Raw genomic sequence first — 23,775 nt, 5'->3', positions numbered from 1 at the left:
TAACCTTAGGATGCGCTTAGAAGGGATTACAATTGAAGGTACTGTCAATCACAGCGCATTCAAATTTGTAGTTTATGCAGATCTTTGGGCTATCCTAAACAAAGTTTTGTCACTCCAAAATTTACACCGCAAGAACTTTATCCACAGCTTCTGCCAACAGACATCAAAACTGATATAATATTAATCAAATATATGATAGCTTATAATATAGCTCGGGAATTGAACGCTATAGAGGACACCTCCTTCACCACTGCATCAAAGACAATGCATATCACTCAAGGACAACCCGAGGTGTTAAATTTGATACCAAAAAAGTCGAAAAGGGTCAAATTTCCACCATAAAAAGATAACGAAGCTGACGTTTCGAGTGTCAGCCCTTCGTCAGAGCGGCAGAGTTAGCCCTTCGTTCTGACGAAGGGCTAACGCTCGAAAAGTCGAAATTTGACACTTTTCAACTCGTGTTTCTCCTCCGCACCGACATGCATATGGCACCACCGTTTCCTACAGTTAAAAATTAAAACTTTTGATTCCCAAGTTCTGATTGCCCAGTAAAACATAACTTCAGCGTAAATGATCCTCGCAGTTACGAGCGCTACTTAAGCAGTAGTAAGAGAAAGGCCTGAAATACTCAGGAGACCGAGCGTAGCGCTCATAACAGCGACGATAATTTGCACTGAAATTTGTTCAATCCGCGATTCAATTGCATGATTCTCATGTATTCATTACGTCATACACACACACACATATATATATATATATATATATATATATATATGTATTATACAGAATTAGTATTTACCACACAAGTGAATAGTACTTTTGGCGAAGGCTGATTGGCTAGCTCGGAGGTGATTAGCCAAGTACTATTCACCTCCACCTCCGTGAATAATTGTTAAATATACATAGTTTCATGTGCTTCCCGAGCCAACGAATGATGTCGATACCAAAAGGATCGCAATGGATTCACAGTCCAATTCAGCTTAGCCTATAGTAAAAATTGTTAAAATGGAGACCGATCAAAAACAACTATTGATGTGAAAACAGGTAAAAAATAAGAACTTTACAAAAAGTTTCGGTCTCACGACCTTCATCAGTTGATAAAAGTGTAGTTACAAATGAAGTTTAAATAGGATCTAATAACAATAAATGAACAATACTCCAACTAAGTTACCCTACAAATTAAAAGAAAGTTTACAACAATAGAATGATAACAAAGGTAACTGTCGACATGGAACAATACGTGTAACAATACAACTAATGAACTATACAAATTAAAAAGTTAGAAAATGAAATTGCAATTATTTGTCTCACGAAAAAAAAGAAAAAGAACGAAAGAAAAAGCTCTTAAAACTCATGCATAATGTATGCGAATTTTTTAATGGAATAATATACACACAGATATATATATATACATATATGTTCCAGTGGTTGTTAATGATTTCGTGCTTCATGAGTGCACAATACTACAACGAGTACAGCAAATAAAATAAGATTGATGAAAGACGGTCGTACTTCTGATTCTGTTTGATGCATACAGGTCTGTTTCGTATAGAGCGAAAGCTCTAAACTCTACAGTGCTTAATACAGAGTGATCTACAGGGAATATGTCATACATTATAAAACATCATATCGCAACGTCATTGTTTTCTTTCTTTTGTTCGCGCGTTCTAATTAGTGTAGCATAGGTGCTATGAAAATAATAATAATAACTTTATTTATTAGAAACTGGATCATTGGATAATGCAATTCGAGAGTTTTGATTGGCTAAGCCATCATGGGTTATGAACCATTATACCATGATCTACAAACACGGCAAGCATATGCGTGATTTTTTGGGCCTTTTTATTTTTATTGTAGTCTACAATCTCGGACAAAACTGTTGAGACAGTGACACTAATTCACCTCCATTTTGACACACCCCTACGTACTCCCCCCTTCCCACTCCCCTTCCCCCTCAGTCAATGTTGCTGAATATTGTCATATGTTCTACAGCAAATTTCCGACCAAGATAAGGCAACATTGAGTTTGGGGGGAGGGGAAAGGGCGGCTTTTAAGCTGAACGTTTGGGTAAGTGGTTGGAGTACCAAAAATGCCGCTTTGTCTAAACAGGTTTTGTCCGAGATTGTAGTTTTCTATATTTTGGGGCTGTTTTTAATAAAACAATTATTCCACTCGCGCTTGTTGGATATGAGATGATTATAGCCAACTCGGCGCTACGCGCCTCGGTGGCTAGCTATCATCTCATATCCAACGCGCGCTCATGGAATAATTGTTAATTATATAGCGCTCATATCCATGTATCGCTGTCCATGGCGCTTAACAATTTACAATTTACAGTAATTTACAATAAAACGATTTAAAAACATTAAATTCTATAGAATGTTATTATACAATAAATATTATTTATTCTATAAACGATCTATAAAATATTATTATTATTTCAAACAACAATTATTGAAATGATGATGATAAAATCAAATGACGAAAGAAATATCAAATCAGTCGATAAAAAACGAAAATGATTAAGAAGAAAAATCAAATAACTACTTAAATTTCCTATTATCAAGAAATAATGTAAAGAGAAACGCTTTGAGTCTGCTTTTAAAACTAGCAACTGAGGAGCAAAAACGAATATCTAAAGGTAACCTATTCCAAAGTCTCGGAGAGGCGAATGAAAAGGACCGAAAACCATAAGTGGTGAGCTTAGCTCTAGGTTCAACAAGAAGTTTATTTGTAACAGAGGAACGATAAGAAAGAAGATCATACAGATAGCAAGGAGCCAGACCATTTAAGGTCTTATAAGTGAGCAGAAGCAACTTGAAGATAACTCTATAGTATACAGGAAGCCAATGAAGATCAATCAACACAGTGGTGATGTGATCAAACTTCCCTGTGAAAGCGACAACACGCCTGTCAATAAGATATTTAGGGAGCCCATAAAGAAGAGCATTTCAGTAATCGAGTCTAGAGGAAATGAAAGCGTGAACAATAGTGTGAGCAGCATTAGTAGTAAGATATTTCCTAATGGAAGACAGATTTCTTAAGTGAAAGTAAGACGACTTGCAAATTTTGCTGACTTGAAGTTCCCCAGTCATGCATTCATCGAAAACTATTCCCAAATTAACAGCAGAAGTACAAGGGACAATAGTTTCACCACAAACTACGATCTCATCTAATGGAGGGCAACTAAGAAACCTAGAGTGGGTGCACGTCAGCTCTGTCTTATCATGATTTAACTTCAAACCATTAGGAAGCATCCACGATGAAATGTCAGTGAGACATTGCTCCAAAGACTGTCTTGATTGTACAAGCTGTTGGTGCCCTTAAACGACAAATACAACTGAAAATCATTAGCGTAAAAATGATAACTGACTTTATGACGCTTAACAACGTCAGCTAATGGAGAGGTATAGAGCAAGTAAAGAAGAGGCCCTAGTACTGAGCCCTGTGGCACTCCAAAATCAAGGTTGACAGGGCACGAGGAAGACTCATTGATACCAACGAATTGCTTCCTATTCGTGAGGTACGAACTAAACCAGCTTAGAACAACATCCCTCACACCAAAACGATTAGCAAGTCTATCAAGTAAGACATCATGAACAACTATCAAACGCAGCTGACATATAAAGGAAAATCAGAATGACACAGTCGCCAGCATCAACAGATTGAAGGATGTCGTTGTAGACACGTACCAAAGCCGTTTCAGTGCTGTGCATAGCTTTATACGCCGACTGAAACAAAGCATGAAGATCATGTCCAGCAAGACAACAATTAAGCTGATACGCAACAGTCTTTTCAATCAGTTTAGATAAAAACTGAAGATTTGAAACAACTTCATGATCAGCATTAGCTTTTTTAAGAATAGGAGTGAGTTTGGCCACTTTAAGAGAATCAGGAAACACACCTTTAAACAGAGAAAGGTTGATAATTTTCACCAAAGTAGGTAAAAAAGAATCCAGACACTTTAACAAAAGAGAGGCAGGAATTGGATCAAGACTGCACGATTTCACTGACGACCCTATTAGGCGTAAAACATCACCTTCGCTCACTTCCTTAAAACAACAAAAAGCAGATGAGCAGGTGATAATTTCTAATTGCGATAGAACTGTGTCAGAAACAGCTGAAAAACCCTGTCTAATGCCAGGCAAGTATCATCGAAACTGGGAGGATACTGTGGGTTCTGTTTAGGATAGAGCAAATTAGAAACAGTTTTGAAAAGAGAGTTGGTCATTATCAGCAACTACACTGTTAAAATACTGCTGTTTAGATAAAAACAGCATGTTGTTTACCACAGCACATTGCTTAGAACATTTCTGCTTGTCAGAAATACAAAGAGTTCCGCGATTCTAGTGTCTCAAACTTATAACACGCTTTTACAAAAATAAATAAATAATCAAATAATCAAAAACCGAGGACACAGTTTTCCCCAATACGGACCGACCTAGGCCGGCAAATAAAGTGTTTATTTTTTTTTTCTATGGGATTGCTATGAAAGGGCCTAAAATGTTGATATTAGCGAAAAAGGAGCGCACGGCTTGAAATACAGTTGAGTAATAAGCTTCAATAGAGTGACTCACGCTAAATTTCATTCCGAGATTTGTTCGTTGTAACGCAGGAATTCTTATTATTTAACGTTCTGTAATAGGAATTTACCCTTGTGTCTGCATTTACTGACGAGTTTCTTTCGTTTGTTTAATGCAGCGATGTTTGACTTGCATAGGATGAAAACCTCTCAGTAAAGCATAGTCGGCATTTTTTCGTCGTCTTCGAGTAGTGCGGTGCATTGCTTAGTATTCTCAATTTGATTGCTTAGTGAAGGTTGTTGTCTTTCACTTGCCAGATGTATTTGCTGAGTTCTGTTGCATTTCGCTTAGATGTTAAATGACGCCTTATGGTTCGCTAGTCGCGCTTTGAAAGAGGTGGCAGTTAGACCTACGTACGTTTCTGTCTTCCTGTTGTCGCAGTTACAATTTCTGTTGTTCTCTGTATCTGCGTCGCTATGTAGTATTCTTTTGTTGTTTCCTTCGATTAGTGTTCGCACGTTCGGCATACAGCTGTATGAAATATTGACGGTGTTGGTGTTGAAAATCTTGTGGAGTTTATTTTCCGGGGGAAAGCATTTCCTTACAATCTTCAAAAACTTCTTTCCGGCGTTCGTTTTTGCATTTTGGTCGAAAGGTGGATTGAACCAACTTATGTTTCGTGTTCTATTCCGGTTTTCGGTTGATGGCGTTTGTCTGTACTAAGCACTAATGAGTGTAGAACTTTCGCTCTATCCGAAACAGACCTGTATGAATGAAACAGAGTCAACAGTACGACTGTTTCCCATCAATCTTACTGTATTTTATTTGCTATACCCATGCCAGTATTGAACACTCTCGAAGCTCGAAGTAATAAACAACCACTGGAACATGGCACTTGTGGGACAGGGGGATTATAGTCGTGACGAATACTCCCATGTGAAGGTGATTATACTTACATTTATTATCTTCTCCACCGCTTTAAAGGCAAGTTTGGTGAGGGACTCTCCAATGACCTTGTCGTGTTGATCAAGGTTAACGTCACAAAACATCTCACATAGGTCAATTTCTTGCATCTTGCAAAAATAATAAAGAAGACTTTCAGATTCAGAGTGGTGCAGGTGACCCAATTATTATTGATGGAGAATACACTTCTTACACATTCTTTGACAACTAAACATTTCAACTAAACCAACATCTATTTTTCTGTACTCAGTAGAAATAACCTCTCTTCGGACAACCAAAAAAGACACCCAGGACCTCGTACTGAAGCAAACAACAATTACCAAATACTGCCCAAAACCTAATTACCTCTATTCCTAGAACCTGTTTAAGGCTTTGAGAAACATTACAAGCAAACTAATGGCGTCGCAATGGGAACCAAGATGGGATATAAATACTCCAACCTTTTTTTTGGCTGTATCGAACACAAATTTTTCTCTGAATACAACGGACCAAAACCTGATCTTTACAAACGCTTCATCGGTAACTGTGTCAATCAACACCGCCGTACATTACAAACCAAATGATTCACACATTTGCCTACTACACTCCTCCTCCCATCCACAACGTGTAAGAACTCAATCTCACTCTCAATTTCTTATGCTCAAATGCCTCTGCAGTCAAAACAACAATTTCAGCGAAAAGCCGAGGTAATGTGCCACTTTTTTTTTTTGTAAGTGTGGCTATCCCGACCCTGCGGTCAACACAGGAAACAGCGCTACATACATCGCAGAAAATCAAACGAAGAAAAACCTAAGAATCCCATTCCCCATCACCTATCACCCACACAACTTTACAGTAAAAAATAACCCCCCTAAAGATTACAGAATTCTAAAAAACGACCCTTTGACGAGTCAAATTTATATATTTTTATGTTATTTGCCGCCCGGGAGGTCCGCCTTTGCAAAAACTGTGCCAGAGGTCTCGATTATGGCACGAGGCCGCAGGCTGAGGGCCATACTCGAAACCGAGGACACAGTTTTCCCCAATACGGACCGACCTAGGCCGGCAAATAACGTGTTTATTTTTTTTCTATGGGCATGACTATGAAAGGGCCTATAATGTCCGATACGTGACAGAAATTGATATAAGCGAAAAAGGAGCGCACGGCTTGAAATACAGTTGAGTAATAAGCTTCAAATCAAAGCAACAAACTTTCACGAAAAATCGAAAATGGCTTTATTTGCTTCTTTATATCGGAGCGGTCCGTAGTCGGGGTCCGGATGAGAAAAGCGCGCTAGAGCGCGCGATTAGCCAATCAGATTCAGGGATTAAGGGTTCCGGACCGCTGAGAAGCTGGAGAACAAAATAAATATATATTAGTGACCAAACACGGGGTCAAGATGGCTGGATATTGGTCAAGTTCTCTTTTTGCATCTTTATGGACCTGGACGAAGTCGAGGTCTATAAAAACGCAAAAAAAGGAACGAGGCCAATATCCAGCCATCTTGATTTCACTACCTTGGTCAATAACGGATTTATTATATGGCATAAAGAACACTGAAAAAATGATCTTCGTACTTGTTTATTTTCGAGCACTGAAAAGGAAGCCAGTTATATGCAAAAGTGATGGCGAGTTTCGGTTTTCTTGTTTTCTAGTTCCATCCCGACAGAGAAATCACACCCGCTTGGACTTCGGCGAAATTTTATTGCGGGAACAATACGGGCAATCCCGAGCGACAGTATTGCTCCATCTTGCCCATTCGGGTAGCCACTTACAACATTCGTATCTTTCAAATGCGACAAGACCATAGACAACTTTCTAGTCAGCGAAGATCGACAACCAACCGGGAACCTTCAAATCCACACGCTCACGATGCAAAACTTGTCCTTTGATCCAAAACGCTAACAAGATCTCAGGAACTAGACGATCCATCGACACCTGTTGCGCGCTACTGATTTCAACCTCCTGAGCCACTCTACCCACAACATGACAATTTGAGGTCTTTCCCTATTTCAAGGAAACACAGAGAGCCGAAAAAACCTCTATCGTTCAACTAATCCATTCGTTACTTCAAATCACCACACTTCCACCAACAGCATAGCTCCTCCTCCCCCCTCCCCCTATATAAAAACACAACCCACAATCCCTCTATTCGCTCTGACAAAAGGCTAATGCGCGAAACGTCACCACGTTATCTCTTTACGGTGGAAATTTTACCCTTATCAACTTTTTGCGAGACATAATGACTTGTATGAAATAAACCTACAACTGCCAAAACTGTGGCGAGAGACACTGCAGAGACTGTTATCAAAAGTACAGTCGAGTTTCGCTTTTCACTTTTTTGCAGCGTATTTTTCCAACATTGCGTAGTGTAGCACCTTTCTGGCGAATTGCGTCAAAATGACAAGGTGGGTGGCTAAGACAAAGGTACATTCAAGTCACGAGTACAAAAGTCAAAAGAGAGAGAAGAAGCGTTACCTAATTGAACAACTGTCCAGCAACTTATCGAGGATTGTGAAAACGTCTCTCGCGAAAAATTGCCCGACAAGTTCCAGGAGAAACTTTTAGTCTCCAACGGTCAAAAGACTCTTTACACTGACTGTCGATTATGAGCGATTCAATGAACTACTTTGACTGGGAATTTCGCTTCTAGTAATGCAAAGACTGCGTCAAAACGTATTCCGGTCACAAGGGACAGTTTATTGTTCTTACCAAACTAATTTAGATAAATTTCTTCTTACGTTTAAGTTGTTTTGTTGCTGTTGTCGTTTTTTCCCTTCAGGTCGGATAAATAAAATAAATAAGTTAGGCAAGTACTTGAAAATTGACTGATAGAACATGATTGGTGTTATCTAGAAATAACCAGAAGGAGGTCACCCAAACTTGAGATCGAGGCAAGAGATTTGAACAAGCCATAATGACAGATATCGTTCTTCGAAAGCGTAAGGGAAAGAATCAATAGCAATTTACATTAGGAGACTTTACCTTTGCCGCTTGGTCTTCAAATTGTTTTCCCAAATGACTGCGGTAGATTTCACCTGCCCGACATCCATCCGCGACGCTCAAAAGCTTGCTCCAAACCTAAAGAATGAAAAAGAATTTATGATGGTCTTCTTCTGTCCGGATTGAGACAAATCTTCAGCTTTTAAGAGGATCCTCTGGTAGAACATAAATTGTATGTCACACCTGAAGCTGTTTTGTAAGACGCTGTCCCTGGATGTGATACGCTATCTCCCAGCGAAACTCATGAGCAAATTTTAACTGAAGTTTCTGTAAAAGTTGACCGATGGCAAATTCCGTCTGACGCTCAGTTTCCTCGGTAATCTTTTCTTGGTCAATTTCCCATTTGTGGATGCTTATAAGAAACAGCTTTATCGAAAGGCAGATTAGCTCAGTGTGATCTCGGAAGGAGTTTTTTTCGGTGAACATCACAGCCAGCTTCAAACATGAAGACATTGTGAAGCCAGTGATTTCCTCTTGAGGCCTACAATGAGAAAATGGTCACACTAATCGACGTCTCTTTTGGTTTCATTCATTTGATATTATATGATTGACAGAATAAATGTGGTAAACCAAACGATGAGCTCCCAGTAGAAGGATCCAAGAAGGATACAGTGCTTCAATGTGAATTTTTGGGTTAGTGTAAAATGATGAAACATGAAGCAAACTTCTAACTGTTGCGGCTTTAATACGACGTTTCGGCCTTCTTCAGATGTGGAACTTATTTACAGATAAAAAATCAAAAAAGCTAAAAATTCTAGTAGGTTTACAAATTTGCAAGAATTTATAACTAAACGTAAAAAATGTAAATGAATGTAAATGTAAATGACGTTGCGTAATACAATACAAACCTTGACAATAAGCTTAAATAAGCTTAACAGGCAAGAATTCGCAAACGGCGGAATTTTCCCGATCCGTTGCAAAGAACTTAATTACACGGTATATACTGATGCGCTAATTAAGTATTATAGAGGACGCGATCTGAACTCGCGTCTTTTGTTAAGACTGTGAGGATTAAGTGTGCATAGTTGTGCGGTCCAGTAGGCTTTCCTGGCGAGTAACAATCTATCAATATGAGCTGCGTCCCCCTGGCTGCGAATTTATGCTATAATTCTCAAACTTTTATTACGTCAGAAGTTGTCCGTCCTCGTTTCTTATATATATATTAATTTAGGAACAAAAATCAACGCAACTAAGTAAGCAAGTGAAAATGTGTTGAACCTGGATCTCCAGATTACCGCTCGCATGCCTTAACCACTAGGCCACTGAGCCAACCACAATGAAACCATAAAGACAACACATACAAAACACAAACACAACTGTGACTTCATAGCGGCTAGGTCTGAGGAGACAATTTCACACATTTTCTGCAATCAGGATCACGTCACTACTCCCCGGTCGATCAGCGATGCATGGCTAAATATCCCTACAAAGGTAGGGAGGGGATATATTAGCAACTGATTGCCTTATTTACTTACGATCACCAGCCTATTCCCTTTTGGATGGCAATTCGAAAATGTGGCTCAGCCAGGAATTGAACCTAGTCTCCAGATTACAGGTCGGATGCCTTAACCACTAGGCCACTCAACCAACCACAATGACAATGGGCAGTAATGACGTGATCCTGATTGCAGAAAGTGTGTGAAATTGTCTCCTCGGGCCTAGCCGCTATGAAGCCACAGTTGTGTTGTGTATGTATTGTCTTTGTGGTTGGTTCAGTGTCCTAGTTGTTAAGGCATCCGACCGATATTCTGGAAGACCCAGGTTCGATTCCTGGTTGAGCCACAGTTTCACTTGCTTACTTAGTTGGGTTGATTTCTGATCCCAAATTAACCTTGTCTGCTTGTATTTCTCAGAAATCGCTGACAAATCACCATCCAAACGGGAATAGGGTGATGATCCTACGTAAATAAGGCAATTAGTTGCTAATATATCCCCTCCCTACCTTACTGTACTATATATAGCAGGGAGAGAGATGGGAGCGCCGAGATATGGCATTTCTCTTCGAGTTTTCAACTCTATACCTCACGAGTGAGATATCGAGATGAACACGAGAAGAGAAATTTCATACCTCTGTGCGCCCATGTATTATTCTCTAAAAAGTGGGTATGGTAGAGTCCTTACTGAGTAAAATGCTCGATATTGGCTGTAGAGTGTGACATATAATTTCTGATGAATAAAACAAAAATAATAGAGGAGTGATGATTAGTCTTCATAATTCAGCCCAGAGCTTCATCGTTTTATTGCGACAGCTCTGTTATTGACCAGCCTCTTCAGGCAACTTCGACGAATGACCCGTAAATTTCAATGCTGTCAGTATATACAGATAAATGGTTGTTATAGTGCTTATAAATGTATAATTCATTGCGTTTCTTAAGGCTACATACAATAGGATTTTCTTGAAAATAATTGCAAAGTTTTCATTAACACAAGAACCGTATTGCTCCTTCAACATTATTTTAAGGCTGGCATTTGGCAAGCAATAAGTTCAAATGCCTTATCGAAAAAGGGCTCCGGTTGGACCGGCGACTGAGTAAGATGAGTACGACTTGAAAGCTACTCTTACGGTTCTTTCGTGCTCTTAAACCTTCCCTCGTCGTGGATCTATATCGCGATAGACGCCCGCAAAACATGAACCAATCGTCATTAATGACTAGTAAACTAACCTGTTTGAACCTTTTTCATTCTCCATTATATTAACCATCGCTTGTACACATCTCTCAATAGTTTTCAACTACCAATCAAAAAAGACAAAAGACAGCAAGAATTGGCTGGTTTCGAATTTAGCCAAGGCAAAAGAATAGAGTCGAGGTCCAGAGGAATAGTTTGCATTCACCTTTGTTTAAAAAAAAGTGGAAATGCAAATTATTCGACTGAACCTCGACTCTGTGCCTTTGTTGACGTAAAATTCGAAACTAACTTATTTGAGTCGGTGAAATGAGGAACTTGAAATAAATGCTAATACCGAAAAAAAGAAGCTAGTAGAAATTCCCCAAAAAGTGGAAGTAACGACTAGGGGACGAAAATAATACTTAAAAATTGCAAAAAACTATTCTTTACAGGATACATGCTATCAAGATCATCTCAGCAAAGATTCTGAAATTAAAGATGGTCACACAGGAACGAGCACACAGAGCACAGGCTAACCATACTCTGCTAGTGATGCTTTTTCTGCAATGTGCCTTTTGTTGCTGTTCTTTGCTTGTTTTCCTGTCTTGAATTTGGTTTGCCAGTTCACTAAAGCTGTTGGCATCTTATCAAATTATATCTTGCGGATTTCTTAAGTTCGTAACGTGTATATGACACTTTGGAATGAAAAATAGTTGAAAATTTAAAAAGCTTTATTTTCGTTCAAAATACGTGCGTTTTCGGCCACAATAGTCCCATTTTCAGATAAAAAATTGGCATGTTTTAAGTGCGAGAAAGCTCGTGAATGTTTTTGTAGAGAACGTTTTTAGGTCTAAATCTGTTTACTACACATACTAAGCCAACGAAAAACAAAATTACAAATTTTCGTGTCGTAACGCTTGCATCCCAAGATTGTTTTCAAACCTTTTCCTTGCTAACCCGTCCATGAGGTAGGAAGGTCATCAAAGCGACACAGAGATCAGAAACAGGGAACAATCCGGTGAAAGCAACCTCATCCAACTGCCCGACGGGAATAACAAAAAGGACAGTCCTCCTCAACAATCTATCAACTTCAAAAGCTGAAGCAAGATGAGGCACAAAATCGCTGTCAACGAAAAGGTTATGCAGATTAATTCATTTGTCAACACCAAGAAAGTCTTGTATAGTAACTTTTTAACTTGCAATCATTGTAAACCATGTCTAACCCCTAATGTACTACAATCCATATTGTGACCGATTTTTTATCTCATCGATGAAATGATATATGAAATGGATCATCTATGAACTGCGGATATGAAATCAAGTGAAGTTATGATCTTCGCAGAAATGACCAGCTCCCAACGTCAGTGGCTTCATAGCTCAGTTGGTTAGAGCGTCGAAACGGTATCGCGAGGTCACGGGTTCAAATCCCTTTGAAGTCCTGAATTTTTCAGGCTTCTCTACGCAATTGCAAAAACTGCGTTCACAACTCCGAAGATCATAGCTTCACTTGATTTTTATCTCATGTTACTTACTTTTGACGGGTCAAAACAAAATATCGCGATCCCGAATTAGTTAATGAGCCATGATCAAAGCAATCACGTCTCCAGTTAGTGCAAAGAGTAGCAGTGGTTAAGACAGAAAAAAATATCAATTATGTTAGCTACTATGGATAATAGCAATGCAGAGTAGAACTTACGAGGCACTGACAAATGACCGGTCAATCCTTAATTTGTAAAAGGAACCAAATGCAAGCCGATTATAGATTATTGTCTTGTCATCAAGTACCATCCCTTTATAATCTTAATACTTGCAATATTCTTCCCTCAGAAGTCTGAAAATATGTGATCCAACTCTACTAGCTCTATCGAAAAAGCGATCCAATCATAAAGTTAACCGTAAATATTACACTTTCCTCCAATGTGATTGGTTCAATAGACCATGTATTTTCTACCAATTGGCTTCCTATCATGTAGTCGGACAGTTACAATTGTATAGTCCTTACTCGGACAGTTAGATAAGCCAACCACAACCGAAACTGCATTTTAAGTCTCAAAAACCGAGATTTTAATCAAAATCATTAACGCTTTTCACCACATACACCTTGCACCAGCTTTTCGTTCTTTCGTGTAATATTTATGATTAATTGGTAATAGGACTGAGTGGAGTCCAATTCTGTCTGTAATCATACTGTTGATTAACAAATAGCGGTCGCCCAGTTTTGTTAAAGGGAAAGTACGGTGTCGAAAAAGTTTCTCTGAATCAAAAGTTCTTTACCTGTATTGTCATACTTGACCACTCATTTGGACTAAATGTGTTTAAATAGCGAACAATAACGCTTCAAAAATTGGCAAATTTAAATTGAAATCCGCCATCTTTATTTTTGTGTATGCAAACGAGGCTATGACGCAACATCTGAAAGTTTCGTCGGCTTATTCTGAATTAAACGCTTTCCCGTGTGAAAGCAAACAAATGCCTTTGCTGAAGCATCGAAGACGGGCGGCCGCTGAAGGAAGAAAGTGAAAAAGGTACACTTGTGAATATTTCTTTGTCCCATGTTCAAGGTTTTTGTCTTGTTTACATTTGCTCTGGGGTATTTTTGCCGCCTAGTTTGATTGACTAGAAAATCTATAACTATTAAGTGACTTGAGTTTCTGTCGCACTTATGGCTTACATGGCCTACTACCTGTTGAACCACAAGACCGTTTACCATAGTTCATCTTATATTTATATTTCTCGAAGCAGAAAGGTCACAAAACATTGAGAAAGTGATAGAGGATCGATCGGTAAGGTCGAACACGTTTGTTGACTATTGCTACGTCATAATACGTCATAACCAAGATGGCGCTCTCTAAGTCAAGAAAGAGGCAACTTCAAAGTGCTCTTGTCACATTTTAACACGGAACTGGACAAAACGGCAATTATTTTCGAATTCCTGGGGAAAAGTTTTCGTGATTTAGAGAAACTTTTTTCCTAGACCGTACTTTCCTTTTAATCCCTTTAATCACTCGTATGATTACCGACCGAATAGCCCACTTTCGATATATTAAAATTCAGTCCTAAACAAAAGGCATCATCTCGAGGCTCTGGGGAATAAACTCATACAAATCCTTATATTTATTCCCCAGAGTCTAGGAGAGGATGTCTTTTGTTTAGGACTGAATTTTAATATATAGAAATTGGTCTATTGGACTGCACTCAGTCCTATTACAACTAGACGCATAGCTGCTTGCACCCAGGCACAAGTGTAACGCGGGCTGTTAGATTTCATGCATGCGCTTTAGAGCCTTAACGGTGATTTGTGACTGAACGTGAAAAACGAAGCCCAATTTATAACCCAGGCCTCCAACGGAGTGCCTGGGTAATTACAAATCAAGTCGTAAAATTGCGACACTGTTCTGCGGCACACCCTTTCCGATTCAGCTACTAGCTACTGGGATATTCGATATTGTGGTGGAGCTTTTCTGTTAAAATGAATTTCAGACTACCCCAAATTTAGACTTTAAGTTGAGGTTTGTACAAAGAGCGACAAAATTTGAAGAAAACAGATTACTTTCTCAACTTTGGTAAGCTCTGGGCGAGCGAAGGAAGAAACTCCTTTCCAGGAGAAAGGGTACGACAACATGTAGAGAAGCCCTACGTCTCTCTTACCACTTTTGAACCTTGAGTTTCTCTTTTGAAACCTTGAGTTTCTCAGCTCCCCACCACGCTGGTGCATCTGAGTTTCCATCCATTTCCGGTTCCTCAAATGGTCTCGAGTCCCCTCTAAGGAAATGGAGCAGTGGTACTGCCCAAAGCCACTCATAGTAGGACGCGCTCCACGCTTGCCCTGTAATTTTATTACAAAGACTCTCGATCGCACTTGCTGCGTACCTGTAAAATGTGAACACTGAAACATTCAACTGCCACCCGTAATATACAGAAAGGATTACAGCTAACGTTTCTGCCACAAAAAATTCTGATGGTTGCTATAAACTTTAATTTCCACTACTTAAAGTGTCCCTGTGATCAAAAAACCACTTCCTTTTTTCCTTCAGATTTTGAAAGTGTGTTTGCTTAACACCTGACTGGCAAAATTTTGAGCTTTGATTTTTATCCAAAGGCCGTTTACTTTGAGTGTAAATTCTGGATTTCACGGTCCGCCATTACTCACGTTAAAAACTGACCGATTGGACCTCAGACAGTTGGATCCAGGGAAAAGTGACGTCAGAGGCTCACTAGCTTAAAATTTCAGCGTGTGAACGCAGCTTCTTATATATGCAAAGTGAGAGTTTAAAAGTCTGAAAGCCAAAACTCCCGTGCTGCATATTAATTCTGCGGCGTACACACGTATTGCATTCTTAAACCAGTGAGCCTTTGACGTCATTTTCTCCTCGATCCAGCTCTCTCAGGAACATAATGTTAGTAATGGCGGACCATTAAATAGGAAAATTACAGTTAAAATAACGAGGTGTCTTTTTGAAATCAAGGCTTAAAACGTGGGTCACTTAGTGTTTTGTTAACATAGTTTTGAAATCCAAAGAAAAATATGAATTGATTTTTTGGTCACAGGGGCACTTTAATAAAAGGAAATCTAAAATGAATGAGAAATTCCTTACTCCTAACTTGCCTTCATTTTACGAAGGAAGTTGACAAGCAATCAATCTGTATTATGACAAAATGCGGTCATTTTAATTTTTAGGCGCTCTATTCGTATTTAAAGTATTTATTTTGATGAGATAAAAGATGAACTCCACACGGTTTACAAAAAGTTTACTCTTGGTCAGGTGATACACTCTTTTTTTTTCAGTTTTGCAAGAACGTGTAATATTGGAGCCAAGGCTGAACGTTCTTATATATTTTTGCGATGTGAGCGAGGTTGAAAACGTTCTTAAGATGTTCTTAAATTTACACGACATATGAGAATGACTGGCTTACTGGTACCATATGTTGAGCACTACACTTCAAAACTGAAAAACCAAGCTCAATTTCCTTGATGAAACACCACACTTTGTTTCACCAGATGACTTCGATGGTGTTTAAGTTATTTTGGAACAATTATAAATAAGAACTGCTCAATATTTACCCTTTTTTATCCTTTCATTTAAAGTACAGATGAGCAAAATAAACATGTTCTTAATCGAATCTCAGCCTGAGGAATGCTCTTAATACGTTCTTTTAAGAACGTATAAAATGTTCTTATAAAAAAGGTTCTTATAAGAAGAAAATGTATTAAATCAGATTGACGTCAGGATATAGGGCACTGTACACTCTCATTAATTATCCTACTCGATATTGTTGTTTAGTTTAAAGGAATTGCTCTTCGTCAGAAGTTAAAAAAAATTTCCGATTGCAGTTATTGTGGCCAGAGAACTGAAATGATTTGCAGCTAGTGCCTTATTTCGGTTTTATCTGTAATGCAAATGAGAAAATACAATATGAAACAGCAATTGTTACCCCATTTCTGTACAACTTAAAAAACAGGGACTCCCGAAAGAACTATTGAATTGAAAAACGTGCCACAACCGGAACAGACCAAAAATAAAAAAGTTAGAACATCTAGTCGGCGAAATTACACTTTCTGGCAACTACCAAGGCTAACACATAAAGTTTCATCACGATTAACACTAAATGAAGATGCAGAATACACTTCATTAGCTAACAAGAAGCTATGGTGATATTTATTATTCTACAAGGTTTTCATTGCTTACAATTTTTATATACTCACACTCTAAAATCTGGGCTAAACTCCCTTAAAACTTCCTCATAGACGGTACACGATTCCCCACTTGGGTCAACTTCAAGTGCCAAGCAACTTAGAAGTGACAGAACCTCCTCGCTGCTCAGCAAAATAGTAAATCTATGTACCAGTACAGCGATAGCCAGCGAGGAAACTACCGCAGATACATGGCAACCTGATCCCACTTTACTTTTGGCCAAACCACGAACGTTTGTCTCCATCTTTGATCGCAAATTCTCACTTAACGTCTGAAAGCATAAAAACATGAAGAAAAGAGGCTCAGGGGTATTGATGGCCAGACCAATTATTTCAGTCAATAATAATAACCTTTATTTAAAGAGGGTAACACCTATTACTATAAAAGTATTTTGGCCATCTCCTCCAGATCCTTAAATTACGGCTGACCGCCAATGATTCAAGGCTCCTTTTACACCGTAAACATAGCAACAATGAGAAGAAAATTGAAAATCGAGCCTCAAGACCGAGCAATGAGTAGACGATTAAGGATTTCATGAGTTGAATTAAAAACACTATTCTTTCGCACAATTCAAAGACCGTTGTAAACACGTTTTCAACAAATCGGTCTGCCATCCCTCTAATCGGAGCATAAACAACACACATAGGTCTGGAAAATCCCCTCCCCCCTCCCTTACGGGCATAAAATTAACAATGGACGCACAGTCGATCATCTACCAATGAGTAGCCTTGCTCGACTAGCCACCCTAATCAATGCTTTTCAGCAGCCAGTTTCTTGAGTGTTTAAAATTTTCTTGTTAACACTGCATGAAGAAAACCTGCATTTAGCTTCTGCATCCTATTTTGCCAACCGAACAAGCGACTCTTACTGTTTTCGGCCTCTGTTGAATCTCTCTTAATTACACTGATCCACAAGGGACAGTTTCTCCACTGCAATTTAATATTTCTTGCAAGCGCAACTTACTAACTTGAGATGGCACTTACAGTTCAACCGGTTGTGTTACAGTTCGAGGCATACCGTTGGATTTCCACGGCTGAAAAACCTTTCTTACTGTGTCCGTTACTTTTATTTGGCCTTGTTTTCACGACCGAACTTTCGTCAAAAAAAAGGAACCTTAGAGTGATCAACTCCCAACATATACATAATGCAATTAAAAGTTTTTAGAAGATTTTGCCAAGATCCTGCAGGACGGACGAAAAGTTATTTCCACGTGAATTGTAAATCCCTCCTTACAATATCGGATATTGTTGAGCGTTGAGCGAGCGGGGAGATTAGCTGGCGTACATATTGCGTTGTCAAGTAATCCCTACTGGACTTCCGAAGATCGTGTGCTTGGTTTAGAAACCTTGAAATACGCCGCATTATACATCCAGTCCAACTACATCATATAGTGCGTCTTCCAAGATGAACTAAAGCGGGTGATTCGTCTAGACGAATTCACAAGTCGACTGCTATAGCAAGCAACATTGTTTCGTTTTCGAAAGGAAAAAAGGTAATTTCCCTCTAGTCACCAGGTTATCGAGATAAAGAAATATGCTTGTCGTAAAATGGCAATCAAACAACAACATTGCGTGACAATATTGCAAACTGACTTGAGTGCAAACGGACAAAAGGTTTCACTGTAACCTGCGATAAATCGTATTTCGAAACCAACCAAACCAATTAAAACAATATTTCTTGTTTAAAAACACGTTGACACGTACGCCTTTCCACAACGACCACCTCTCTAAAAACGCCGTCAAATTCCAGCCATGGCTTTCCACAGAAAAAGTAATACTAGACAAAACTACATTACTTTGAGCGGAACCACGTACCTTTTGGAATGAAAATTCAAATTTATGGTAGAAACCAAATTCTTCTATCACAACATGAGACAAACAGTAAAGAACACTTTCTAGCTTTTCAATAGCCTCGGTAGCAGTCATTTCTTCGATTTCTTCGCCGTCTACACTAAAGCCCTTCCACCTTGGTAAAGAACGAAGCACCGCCATTTCTAGATACTCTGATGTTTTATCCCGTGAGAACCAACTTTGCACTGCACCTCTGAATCTAGCAACAAGACCCTCTTCATTACCAACCACGAATGTCACTCCATCAAACTGGTTCCATGTTTCTGAGAAAAAATTTAAACAAGAAGAAATGCCATAAGACCAGGCAATGAGGAAGACATTAACTGGTACAATAGTAACTCCAAATAGCCAGAGAAGAAAGAAAAAACAAAAAACAAAAACAAAATAAAAACAGTAGCCAGGATGGAATCACACGCGAACAATAGCTTGCAACTCAGTAAGAAAATTTACGACCAAGTGACGAGCCTCGGGCTCAAACGATAATGTCATTCCCAGCTTACCACCGGGCTTGACATATGGTTCGGGAATTTTTAAGACGCGATTGACGATGCCGCCGAAATAATACGACACGAACTGCGGTAAATTTTCCCAGCAAATCGTTCCCTTTTTAACCACAAGGTATTTGTACTTTGTACGTCTGCGGGCTCGATCAACACTTAATGTAACTTGACCACGATAGAGCACAGGTTTGTCCACTCCTTTACTTTTGATGTTTCTAAGAGTAAAGAAGAAAATTGATATTCTTACTTTAGTAATTTTTAACAATCTGTGAATAAGAGGCCTCGAAATAGTGTAAAATTCAAAAGGACGAAAGCTCCACAACCAAAGACGGCAACTTTGAAGTTTGCAAAAAGACGGGCGGTGACAAAAGCACCATCTTGGCATTCATAGGAGCTGGGACAATTACTTAACTACAATTAAATGCCAGTAGAGATGCCTTTTTTCCAATCGTGACTCGGGAAAACTCGAAAAAAAAGAAAACAAAAAAATAACTCTCCCAACAAAGAATTGCCATCATTAATTCAGATGTTCCACTGAGCTATAGGAGGCTCGCCGGCGCAAGGAATCCTGGCAATTCTTTTAAGGATTACTTGGAATTTCTTTTCCAGTTTCCTCTAGTTCCCAACGGGAAAAAAAAACATTTCTACATAATTAACGAGATCAGCATTCAAAATCATCACATGAATTTGGGAGAATTAAATTTGGTTTTAAGGGGTTGATTCATGAAGAATGGACGAAACCTTTCAGTGGGTGTTGCAAGATTCAAGATTCCAAACTCAAGACTTCTTTCACGGGAGCAAGTGCGGGTTCTAATTAAAAAACAACTACGGATTGCGAAACGCAAAAGGCAAAGAAAATATTGCTACTTACTCTGCCGCAACCATATCCACGCAGTTTAATTGAAAGTTTCCTAAGTCTTCCCCATGAGCTCGTATAAACAAATTTCCTTCCTTCATATTGAAATTTGATACAAGTAAAACGTGGAACACAACTGTTACGCCTGATTCAGGTGCTACGCCCCTGCGAAAACATTTGAAAGATAACAACTACGCAACAGGTTACGAGCAAATACACGAAGACGACTCACCAGACACGCTCTAACGGAGAGCCTAGGTGGGGCTGCAGTGACACGGATAAGTAAGTCACAAAATCTTTAGTAAGATCGTGCAGGCCGTGGACCATGGGTCACTGTCGCTCAACAAAATTAATAATAGCATTACTTATTAAGACTCGAGGAAATGGAAAGGATCACTATGTAGTCTCAAACGCAAATAGCATCACATTTTTGTTTTGTCGAGAAGAATTAAAATGTACCGTTTTGCCTGTTCCTTTAATTTAATCTACTAGCTTAAGCTAGCTATGACGCGATGTAAAGGAAAACAAGCATTATCCAAAAAGGTACAGAAGATGGGAAGCGGGGACGAAAGATGCATGGCAAATCGAGCTAGTACATACCTGCTTTAGCTATAACAAAAGTTAGCGTTATTTTTCTTACTTACGCCAACAACGACTGCTGCAAAGCGCTTTGTTTCTTTTCGGAATTTTTATCGTTTGTGCTTGGTGTGTGCTGGGTTTTCTCTTCTTGCTGTGAACCACTGCGAACACTCAAGGACTTGCTTTGTGTCCCTACCATCTGATAAAAAGAAGGCAAGTCAGACGGCAGAAGAGTATAACCTTCACTCAATTCTAAAATAGTATCCTCGAATTCGTTACTAAAGTAAAGTAAAGTAAAGTAAAGTAAAGTAAAGCAACTTTATTTTACGTCGATAACTTGTAACAGTAATTCCTTGAATTGACAAACCTTGACGATGCGCTCATTTTACTCCCCCCTCTCCTCCAGTCTCCATTTTACGGATATTTCAAAGCTACTTAAGCTACACAGAACGGAAAGAAGTCGAAGCAAGGATGTGAGATCCGAGGATCGAACTCAGGAACTCTTGCACAAAGGCCGCGCGCTAACCGACTCTGCCATCCTTCACAAGCGCGAAACCTCCAAAACCAACGAAAATAGAAAAATCGTTCTCCTACGTCGAAGGCGATAAATTCTGAAAATTCTGAACCCTGCCAGTGATACTATAAACCTCCATACAAAATTTTTATTTGGCGGATAAAGTATTTTTCTCCTTATGACCAAATGAGAAAGTTCTCGACTGAAGCTACAGTCTGTGACAAAATTCGTTGGAAGAGTACACGACTATTCTCTCCCCTCACAATGATGTTTTAACGCGAGTTTCTGAGCCCATTTGCCAAAACAACATTGTGAGAGGGCAAGGTATTGAAAAGTGTTTCAACAATTTTGTTTGGGACTGTATTTTTGCGGAATTTCAGTTATGAAAAGAATTGGCTGGAAATATGCTACATTTTAGGAGAAGGAAACCCTTGATTTCTAGCGGCCTAGAGTGAGATGTTGCGCCATATTTGTGTTAAATTCGAATATAAATGGAAACATACATCATGTTCAGGTTTGTTTGAATTTGGTTGGTGTTTCTCGTTCAAAAAAAAGCCATTTCATAGAAGGTTGACTGTGGCTGAGCATGTTCTGCTTAGGAACGACCTTAACCAGGATGAATTTGCAGAGGCCGTTCGAGTTTTATTGCCTGAAGGAAAACATCGTAATATCTTGTTAACGGGGGTTGCTGGTTGTGGCAAAACACTTTATAAATCCTCTAAACTCTGTTTTCGAACCGTTTCGTAATCCTGGTACGACCACGATCGCTTTGGTTGATACTGTCAGTACTGACAGCGATGAAGTGATTTTCTCAAATGACGTTCGTTGGTGTCCCTTAATTAACGCACGGCACGATTTTTCACTTCTTTTGGAAGGCCACAAAGTTCATTTTAATACCAACACTCAAAAGACATTCCGCACGGGATGTTGACTTTTCACCCGATTCTCCAATATTTTGCACAGCAAGGAAGAGCTCACCTTTGTTAGATGCGCGTTCGCTGGTCGAAAGTCTTTTCATTCATTTCATGCGGCACAAATTCCCGAGAAAAAAACAACAGTGTATTTTCCCACGCTCCCGTTTTATTCGGCCTTGATCTTCTCACAAAGTTAATTAGCGTGCATCTGTAATAGACCATTTTACAGTTGTGTGCTTAGTTACCTGGCCTTTGAATGAAAGTGAGGTTGTAGTTGACCTTGCTTTGATTTTTGAGAAAGCTTTTTTTGGTGAGAAATATGCACAAATGAACCACGATGATAAAACAGTCAGAAAGACCAGTAAATACAGAAGGTGAATCGATTGTTTTGGACACTATATCAGAGAAAATAGCCATTTTTAAGGCAAATGTGCACGGTGACGTTGTAAATGCACTGAGAAAAAATATTCTGATAAATCTAATTAACGCAGTTGTGACTCGTGCACACTAACACAACGTCGTTGTTTTCTTCTCCTGTTGGTTTTGTCTAGGGAAATTAGACTCGAAAAAATCTTAAGCGATATCACATTAGCCTACAATGGAGTTGTTATGAAAAAACAGTCAGTAGAAACCGTCTAATACTGTAAGGTTTTTAAACTGCGTGTCACCATTTTGGTACAAAGTCGCTCACGCACTGAACCAATGTAAACAAGTTTTACATCACGCGTCATAAGTTTCTATCCTTGTGCGAAGTTCGTGTTTTGGATAACTATAACTTGTGTTTTCTACATTTTCATGTCTCTTACCGACAGAAATTGTCGAAGAGTTATAAGTTAAAAACTGTACTAACATAAAGAGTATTCTTTTAAATTGTCTGGGTCTTATGAAGTTTTACTTGCGTAACACTGGGCCGGGGAATACATATATGTGCAAACTAATTTTAAGCCAGAACACTATTTGACAGTTGGCGATACATCGTCATTTTATATAAAATACTGCATCAGTTAGTATTTTATACGACCTCCTCAAGAAAACTACATCAAGGTAATTAACAATTATTCCTCGAGCCCGAGTGGGCTCTGAGTCAATAACCCATGAGGCCGAAGGCCGAATGGGCTATTGACTCAGAGGCCATGAGGGCGAGAGGAATAATTGTTTTAGTAAAATCCAACTAGTTCGTCAAAAAAATATCGAAACAAAACATCTTCCGCTAGTTAAAGCTAGACTTCAATTGTTGTTTTGGTTTTCAAAGCCGGCGCTTTTCGCTACTAGTGGGCTATAACAAATAGCCTACTAGTAGCTCAACCAATCAGAGCGCAGCATTGATAATAGACCACTAGTTGGATTTTACTAAAAGGCAATAACCTTCGTCCATATATATTCAGTATGTTGTCATCTCATTTTTAGCGCAAATCTTAATCTTTTTAGCACATTCACGAAGTCGATAGTCCTTTTCTGTTGATTGTCGGCAGTAATATCCTTTAGAAGTTAGAAAGCGACAAACTTTTCTCGCAGATACAGCAATTGTAAAAACCCCGGCTTCTTCGCTCTTGTGGGCCTCCCTTGCCTTCTTCAACGCAACTGCCATGGACGTCCCCTGTTAAACAATGGCTGCATGGATAGGTTTTCTCTTAACTGTTAAACCTTTGCATGTGCTTTCCGTTCCAGGAAAATCGTCCCTGATTAACCTCCAAGCGCTTTTAGGAGAAATGTAGCGCATTTTAGCTACTTTACGAAGAGAAAACCTTTCAATGCGAGATACAGTTTTACTGTCGGATTATTGCTCGATGAGT

The 23,775-nt window shown here is 39.1% G+C and overlaps 1 protein-coding gene across 1 annotated transcript in view; it reads right to left on the bottom strand.

The window, feature by feature from the left end:
• Positions 1 to 23,775, bottom strand: part of LOC138009453 (E3 ubiquitin-protein ligase rnf213-alpha-like) — a 107,450-nt gene that overhangs the window by 72,805 nt on the left and 10,870 nt on the right. The window contains exons 4-15 of the mRNA XM_068856474.1: positions 20,620 to 20,753; positions 19,991 to 20,140; positions 19,120 to 19,322; positions 18,584 to 18,882; positions 16,781 to 17,040; positions 14,725 to 14,946; positions 12,019 to 12,199; positions 11,133 to 11,200; positions 10,591 to 10,635; positions 8,653 to 8,950; positions 8,452 to 8,547; positions 5,480 to 5,596 (exon numbers count right to left, since the gene is read on the bottom strand). Coding sequence (XP_068712575.1) covers positions 5,480 to 5,596; positions 8,452 to 8,547; positions 8,653 to 8,950; positions 10,591 to 10,635; positions 11,133 to 11,200; positions 12,019 to 12,199; positions 14,725 to 14,946; positions 16,781 to 17,040; positions 18,584 to 18,882; positions 19,120 to 19,322; positions 19,991 to 20,140; positions 20,620 to 20,753 — 2,073 coding nt within the window. The remainder of the gene's footprint in view (positions 1 to 5,479; positions 5,597 to 8,451; positions 8,548 to 8,652; positions 8,951 to 10,590; positions 10,636 to 11,132; positions 11,201 to 12,018; positions 12,200 to 14,724; positions 14,947 to 16,780; positions 17,041 to 18,583; positions 18,883 to 19,119; positions 19,323 to 19,990; positions 20,141 to 20,619; positions 20,754 to 23,775) is intronic.

Source organism: Montipora foliosa, chromosome 7 (genome assembly GCF_036669935.1).
Source record: "Montipora foliosa isolate CH-2021 chromosome 7, ASM3666993v2, whole genome shotgun sequence".
Lineage (NCBI taxonomy): Eukaryota > Metazoa > Cnidaria > Anthozoa > Scleractinia > Acroporidae > Montipora > Montipora foliosa.
Note: the sequence above shows the minus strand (reverse complement) of the source record. Positions and strands in the feature narration are given on the sequence as shown.